The sequence below is a fragment of the Anneissia japonica genome, unplaced genomic scaffold (genome assembly GCF_011630105.1).
Source record: "Anneissia japonica isolate Jap-2015-1 unplaced genomic scaffold, ASM1163010v1 scaffold1826_len1998817_cov189, whole genome shotgun sequence".
NCBI classification, from domain to species: domain Eukaryota; kingdom Metazoa; phylum Echinodermata; class Crinoidea; order Comatulida; family Comatulidae; genus Anneissia; species Anneissia japonica.
In genome coordinates this window covers 49,616-58,101 of record NW_022742159.1, presented here as the reverse complement: position 1 = coordinate 58,101, position 8,486 = coordinate 49,616, and the positions used below count along the sequence as shown (strand labels likewise).

The following is an 8,486-nucleotide window of genomic DNA, read 5'->3' as shown; positions in this document are numbered from 1 at the left end:
GACCAGGACATATCTCTGACTTTAAACTGAACAAAGATTGAGTTATGTAAATTATAGAACAAGTATACAGAGCCTAGCCCATAAACGTAAACAATTATATTTAGAAACTTAATAAATGTATGTTTAAGTAATCTGTTGTAATTATGAATAAAATAACATAAAATATGAAAGAATAAAGGAAGAAGGAAGAATAAGAAAGAAATTCGGAACAACTGAAATATATCCCGAAAATATACAATAATAATCAGTGTGTCATTATTGCATTATGTTTTTGTAAAAATTTGAAGGCACTCATCGTCAGACGTCATGGTGCCGGCAGCCTACACATTCATAATTCATTTCATGCATCCTTATACGTGAAAAATTGTTGACAAATTTAGGGAGACCTCGGCAAGCTATCGGAAAATTTCCGTCTGAAGCATTTTGCAAGTGGCCGCCCGGCCATTATAGTGACAGCGGGGGGGGGGGGAGCTCAAGGGGCAGCCACAATATATAAAGTTAGCATGGAAATAGAGTATATGTTAGAAATGTGGCATCTCTGGATGCCAGGAAATAGCAGCTGGTAAAGCTGTAGAAGATAATATTGTTAAAAATTTAATTTCTTTCATTGCCGTAAATAGATGATTTGCATTGCTTATTCCTCCAAGAAACACGAACGCATATATAATACATAAAACAAAAATGACTATAACATGTTTTAATTGTATTTACACGGTGTGGAGGTTACACAGCTGTGAAATATAAACAATATGCAATAAATAAAACACAGGATACACTATGCTACGCAAATGGGCCTCGATGCCTACATGTTAATGAACATACTGCTCGTACAAATTTTCATTACATTTTCCTGCGAAGTTCAGCCTGGAACATTAAAGTATTTATCATGCTCTAGATGATTTATACTATTACTTGAATTGTTAAAAAAAAATAACTATGTGCTGTGTTTGCTTCTGGTAGGCCTTATTCAGATTACACAGTAATTTTAGTCAATCCTTGGTATATTCATGCCAGACAGACCTTGCAGGTATACTTTCATGGAGAGATTTACTCTGGTGATAAAGACATATTTCATAGTGCCTTCAAATTTTTACCAAAACATAATACAATAATGACATACTAATTCGGTACTGTTTCAGCCACTCCGAGTTTCTTTCCTATTCTTCCTTCTTCCTTTATTTTTTTATATTTTATGTTACTTTATTGATAATTCCAAAAGATTACTTACAGATACATTTACTAAGTTTTTAAATATACTGTAATTGCTTACATTTATGGGCTAATCTCTGTATACTTGTTCTATAAATAACATAATTCAACCTTTGTTCAATTCACAGTCGGATATATGTCCTGGTCTCGACCACCCTAGAGTCACTCTCAGATAGGCTTATATTCATAATGACTATGAATGGATGCCATGTTGGAGGCAAGAAATCAAGTCGCCTTTACCCAGTACCGTTCGTGTATTTATCGGCGTGAAATCTCCCCTACTACTCGTATACTAGCGGCATGCCAAATAGTCAAATAAAGTTCCATAGTCTTGATAACGCTTAACATCAGCTGTGGAATTTATACACAGCCTGACGGGCGAGAGATTAATTGCTTAATTTTTTCTTGGGTTCTTACAATAATTTATCATTAATCTGAAAAAATTCATGCCATCCAGAAACAATCTCACCAAAAGTGTGTTAAAGTAGTGATGGAAAATCCATTGTTGTAGATGCTGGAAAAATATGTAGACCAATTTATGGGTCTAATGGTATATTTTAACTCTGCAGGTATGCAGCAAAATGAGGCTTTCCATTCCAAAACCAGTGTACTGTTGCTAACTGTTAAACTGAGTAAATAGCATAAGAGTGTGGCTGTATTGTATACTTTAGCACAGGCACAGACCCTACATTCGTATATTGGGTCTGTGGTACAGAGAAGCTACTTTTACTCATAACTCTGGCAACTGTAAGTTGATTCCAGCAAATGACCTATCAATATAAGGCTTATAATGTGGAGAATATGAATATGTTAAAAAGCCAATTTTCTTGTCTTGGTCACAGATGCTGGTTGTGGCAGGGCAAGTCTCATTTATATGAACATGGAAGGTAGTGAATTGGTACCGGGAAACAATCACCTATTATTTTCTGAACGGTGTTCTGAGCCTGTTACTGAGAATGGGCTGCAAATCATGATCACTCACAACAGTACCACAATGCTCTCTGCTCCGTATATTCTGAACTACTTAAGCTCTTTAACCCTTTCGATGCGTGCCCCCGGTACTACAGGGGGCATGAAAATATTTTGTTGTCAATTTTTCCCGTACTGCAGACGCCCTTCATAGTTGTTTCTATGAACTAGAGGTGATTTCTACTGAATTATATGGAGTAATGACTAATTGTTACGAAAAACTCATCTTGTAGCGATTTTTTGGAATTTTTTTTCACGATTCTGCCAACAAACATCATGTCTGTTTTTGAATAGAATGATGAAAATAATTCAAACTACTGATTTTTTCTTTTATTCATTTTATGTATCTTCACCATTATCCAATAAAAAAAAAACAGCATCCCATAAAAGAATTTATCTTTTTTACAGATTTATGAAAAAGGGGATTTCCAATATGGTCACCAAAAGGTCACATGACCACCTAATTAAAAATTCCAATTTCAATTTGTTCCTGCAGGCCAACCTCTTTCCCACCCCAACACGCAAAAACAATTTCAAAATAACCTCTTAATTTTTTTTTTTTTGGCATTTATTTCAAAAAAACCTTCTGCCTAAAAAGGCTTAGCAGTGAAAGGGTTAAATCCAGATACAAACTGCTAACCTACAAATCCATCTTTGCTCTCTGTGAGCGCTTGACAACATTACGCACTCTGCTGATTGTCAGTCGCGAATCGTCATTAAAAACGATCCCCGCCTAACCATGTTGCATTCTCAGTTGTTATTAAAATTTGCCCGAATTACAGATGTATAAAAATTTAGCAAAATGCTATGTTCTTTATGGATGCAATTCATGTATACTTAGCTTTCTAAATACTCACGGTATCATTGATATGAGGTGAGCTTTTGCCACATATAAGCATTGTGTTGCACTTTAGCGTTCTTGCGTCTTTCTTTTTCGACTTTTCTAATTCTCGTACGATATTTAGATCAGTTCTCCTACAAGAACAAACAATATTGTTTAATACTGCAAGTTAATTCTTAATATGATGTTGTGGCATTCAATGCAGTGCTTCATGTCTCAAAATACTCCCTAGGTGAATTCAAAGGGTTAGGAAGAAGCCAGTCTGGCTAAATAACCCCTTAAATTAGAAAAAAAAACATAATGGAGTAAAAAGAAAATTATATAATAATAATAATAATAATTTTGCCTTATATAGCGCATTATGCTAAAGCCTCAATGCTTTCAAGTTTAAAGTCTAAGAAAGCAATTTCCAGCCATCTAGAAGTGATATATCCATAAAATTTTGTAACCCAGCTCCAACCATGTTGGGGCTGAGTTGGTGTAGACCATCCATTCATGCCTCCCTGTGACATTTTAGTACAAAGTTAGTTGGAAATGAGCCTTTCTTCAATTGATGATTAACTTGAGAAATTAAATGTATTAATTGAACATTTTTAGGATCATCAATATCATTTCATTTGGTAATGTTATTATTAATTATTATTTTTTCAAATATTGTTATATTTTACTTACTTGATGTAACTGTTGATAAATTGTGCTAAATTTGCAGGGTTCACACTTTTCGCCAAATTCTCTCTGTACACTGCCACTAGATCATGGTTTGATTCTAGTGTTTTCTACAAAAAACAAAAAAAACAAAAAAAAAATAAATAAAAAAGAAATGATAACAAACACAATTATATCAATGTACTAGGCCTATACAAACAAAATTGTTTGGCCTTTAATGCTAAAACTTTGTGAGCAAAAAATTGAAAAAAAATCCCCAAAAAACTTCCTTTATAAAAACGCCGCCCCTATTTTTCAGTGGCTAGGGCGGGCGCTGGAGAGCAAACAATTTTTTTCTTTAGGCCCTATAATGCTATTACATTGTGAATTATTCAAAATATCATATAAGTATTTCTCATGTTAATTAGTTGCTTAATTTATTCAGTTGCTCTAAAAGATTCAGGGGTCCCTAGTTGAAAGAAGCCCCTTCCAAGAGATCTGTTTGAATGAACCTTTTAAACACATCTAATTATATTGTGCTGTGCATGGTGATATCCATTGACACTGGCTTCCATGATACAATTGTTAATAAATTAATTAAAGTAACTTAGTACTAAAAACATGCAAATATTATGAATTTGCGGAGGATGTGTTATTATTGCTTGGTTGCGGGACTGCGGTAGGCTGCCTGAATTTTCCGAGAGACTCCCACGACTTGCAGAAGACTTGGGGCCCCGTGGAGTTCCCTCATTCTTGGTTTAACGATCATATCCCACATATTTAGTATACTGAGTTTGACCAATTATTTGAGATATTTATCTGTTTGAAATAAAAAAAATAAAATAAATAAAAAATAAATCTGACTAAACCAACATATCAAAAAATAAAAGCAAAAGCATTCACATTAGCTAATAACTTTTAAACGGAAAATAAACTTTTTTAAAAAAAATTTAATTTGCTAAGTTTTGTTTCGTGACACATCCACATAGCAATATGTTTTTTTTTTGTCAAATATTCAATCTTTCACATTTTCCACTTATAATAATATTTCTTGGAAAAATAACATGATTTGAAATTATGTTCACTTTACATTTTTCAAGTCACATTAGACTAAAATTCTGGTGTGAATTTCCAGAACAGGTAAGCAATAAAAAATACCTTTAGCTAATAAAATCACACCTTATGCTCAGAACAGCTGCAAACACCTGTACTGTATATGTAGCATATTATATTTTTACTGGTTTCATATATTTAAGAACTATGGTTAGAAACTAAGTTAAATGAACTAAACCAGAAATAGTTGAACTTGTCCTTGATAAAAATGGAATGATGTTTTAATATGAAACAAAATACAATGTTTTTTGCAATTTTTTATGCAAGAATAATTTTGGAAATCACTTTGTTTAATTACAGCAAAAAAAATATTAAATTACAGCAAAAATTAAGATTTCGCAAACAAAAAAAGCTTTACACTACTGTCTCTATTTTCATGCTGGAATAATTTTGTGATTGTTTTGATAGTGAGAATAATTACAAAATGTGTCTATTTGATGGAAATCATTTGAGTATTGCTGAAGTTATGAATATTAAGTTCATTGGATATCAGCAATGCAGGTTTTGAGAAAAATAGCTTCCAAAGATTCCAAAATCAATAGTTTAATATCAGGATTTGTATTTTAAAAATAATTTTAGTATCTTTTCAGTTAAGTGATTGATAGTTTATAGAAATGTTTGTAATTCTTTCATAAACTGCAAAAAACTTGAAATTGTTTAAAATTCTGTTTCTTGGGCTTAAGGTGCTAGTGTAAAATCAGAAATTGTGACAAATGTAGGGCTTTGCAAGGGTCGGTCACATTTAAGTGCATGTAAACAAAAGTGATTAAATTATTAGGCTCTGCTTTCAAGGGTTATAACTGCCTTACCTTTCCAAAATAGTGCCACAACAGATACTCCTGTGAGAAATTGGTCATCCCTTTACCTTTAAGGTAAAATGAAGAAAACTGAAAGATAAAAAAAAATGACAATATGCAGTTTAAATTGGAATTCTGATTTGCAATAATTCCAACTTTTTTTATTGTCCAACATAACGCTATTTTCCACACTATCAAATATTATAAGACAAGTGATTTGAACATATGTGAGGTCTCACTACAAAATGAGTCTCATCGTTAGAAAATCAAAAAATGAGTTAATATTACATTTTGGTAGATCACATTATAAGCTTTAATTTGGTCTTTGAATGGCATCCCTAGGATAAATAGATCCAGAGATGTTAGCATTTAAAATTTAGGTGTATGAGAACCAGGTTTTGAGAAAATCGGCCTCAAAGATAAACTAACCTGTACAAATAATAGTACTAGAATTACAGAATATGCACAGAGAACACTGTTTTAGTAAGAAAATTCACTTAAAAAGTAAACAATCATAAAATATAAGTATTAAATATTTCAAAAACATTAAAATCAAAGTTTTGTAAAAATGTTGCCTTTGACCTGTTTTGGTGAATATCTCAATATGATTTCACCAATGATGTGTCTCATTTCGTGGTGAGACCTCACATATATGGGTATGATGTGATATGTCCATGTTTGGGTGTCGTATGACATCATTATGTCCATAAGAAGAGCAAATTACAGATAATTTGTTACAGAACAGGACAGAATAAATCAGTATCATATACAAGACCTTTTGATGCCCCCACTCCGACCACGATGCAGTTGATGCAACGCAATTTATAAGAGTCAGTCCACGTACTAATGTAGGATGTTCCAACTGAAGATAGAGAAAAATAATTATTAAATTCATGAATTATTTGAGTACAGAAATCAATGTTAATTCAAACATAACCTTGAGCTTGTGTACCATTACAAATAATTTATGACCTTTGAAAAATAAGTAATATAGCATCAGGCATATACCTGAAACATTTACATGTTTTTCTGTTTTATGTAATCGAATATATATCACGGCAGAGATATTGAATGTGAATTTTCCTGAGGCCTGATCAACAAATTTGATTTATGTTGCGTGAACTATTACATAGACAGCATAATATAATAAATGCTCCATTGGTTGAGGGTTTTTTAGAGGCGTCTATTTGAGGGAGACGTTCATTTGAGGGAGGCATTTATTTTTTTGGTGTAAAATGAATGTTTATACTCAAATAAACGCCTCTTAATTTAACCCCTTAATTACCGTCAAAATGTGTTATTACATTACTCAAATAAATGCCCCATAACTTTACTGTAATGTGGAACTACAACACATAGTTACCGAAAAAATGTGTTATTGCGTCATCTTCAACATGTTAAAAAATTGCAATTCTGCTGGAGTATAAAAAATAATAGAATGTGTTTGGAGAATGATGTTGCTTCCACTAGATTTGTTTACAGTCATTTACGGGGCATTTATTCAAGGAAAAATTCGAGGGAGTTATTCCAAATGAAGCTATAGAGGCAGCTTTTCTCCAAGAGGGTGTAATTATTCAAATCAGGGCGTTCATTTTAATAAATATGGTATATAGAAACTACAGTGAAAATAGAATACAACTATACAGTAATATTAAATAATCATAATGTTATAATAATAATGGTGAAGCTCACTTTTCGGTTATAGTTGATGGCAGTGAAAGGCAAATTTCTACATGCATTATATAAACAAAATATTGTATCTGTATATCTACATCTATGTATTTATACTAAACTGAATGAATCTAACAGAAAATATAATACTTGACCTCAAATCTAGCTAATATGTTTGCACCAGCTCCAACACCAAATCCAATAAATTCCTTAATTCTGAAGTAAAATTTGATAAATAGAAAATATTGAAATTTGTGTATTATCATCTATGGAAAATTTTCAGAAAAAAGTTATATATAGCAGTCTGCCCGTCATTCTGAGCGTAATTGTCATCATCATCAAAATTGTCATCATTATTGCATCATCACCATCATCATCAAAGCATCACCTTTACCATCCTCACCCTCATCAGCATCCTCACCCTCATCAGCATCATCATCATCATCATCATATAATCATCATCATCATCATCATCATCATCATCATCATCATAATCACATCATCATCATCATAATCCTCATCATCACATCATCATCATCATCATAATCACATCATCATCATCATCATCCTCATCATCACATCATCATCATCATCATCATCATCATCAACATCATCATCATCATCATCATTATCATCATCATCATCATTATCATCATTATCTTCATCATCATCTTCATTATCGACTTCATCATCCTCATCACCTTCGTCATCATCGTCACTGCCACTGCTACCATTTCTGTAGGTTAGTCACCATTTCTGAAGTTGAGTGCCTTAATTCTATAGCCTCTATAGCTAATACACTTCAAAAGACTTTAATGTACTTGTATTGGCTTGTCCGAGTCTGTTTTGAGCAGAGCCTGAAACTAATGAGCGCTGCTAATGGTTTTCAAATGCAGAAATGTTTTAAAATTGAAACTGATTCAGTTTGTGATTTGAGATTCTAACACGCTGCTTCAGATAAGAAAATAATAAACCATAATATGCAGAGAGAGTGAATAATGGATGTGGTTGGGAAAATAATTAGAAAAAGATTAAACCTAGAAAATGTGTGCATGGACAGAATAACAAATAATAATGTCATAAAAAATGCTTCACAATATTCTTCGATTAAAATTAAAAAATATATACGTGTATGAATGTAATGCATTTTATGTCTCTATTATGTCAACGTATGCAATTGTTTCATACGTGGAACCTACTACATCTGATACTACATAAGTACATACATATACATACACACA

At 32.4% G+C, this 8,486-nt stretch overlaps 1 protein-coding gene across 4 annotated transcripts in view; it reads right to left on the bottom strand.

Moving 5' to 3' along the window:
* The window catches only part of LOC117118959 (protein NDRG3-like), a 35,746-nt gene that overhangs the window by 15,278 nt on the left and 11,982 nt on the right, over positions 1–8,486 (bottom strand). For all 4 annotated transcript variants that reach the window (XM_033263700.1, XM_033263699.1, XM_033263702.1 and 1 more), the window contains exons 6-10: positions 7,401–7,461; positions 6,350–6,436; positions 5,587–5,664; positions 3,692–3,795; positions 3,036–3,153 (exon numbers count right to left, since the gene is read on the bottom strand). In XM_033263700.1, coding sequence (XP_033119591.1) covers positions 3,036–3,153; positions 3,692–3,795; positions 5,587–5,664; positions 6,350–6,436; positions 7,401–7,461 — 448 coding nt within the window. The remainder of the gene's footprint in view (positions 1–3,035; positions 3,154–3,691; positions 3,796–5,586; positions 5,665–6,349; positions 6,437–7,400; positions 7,462–8,486) is intronic.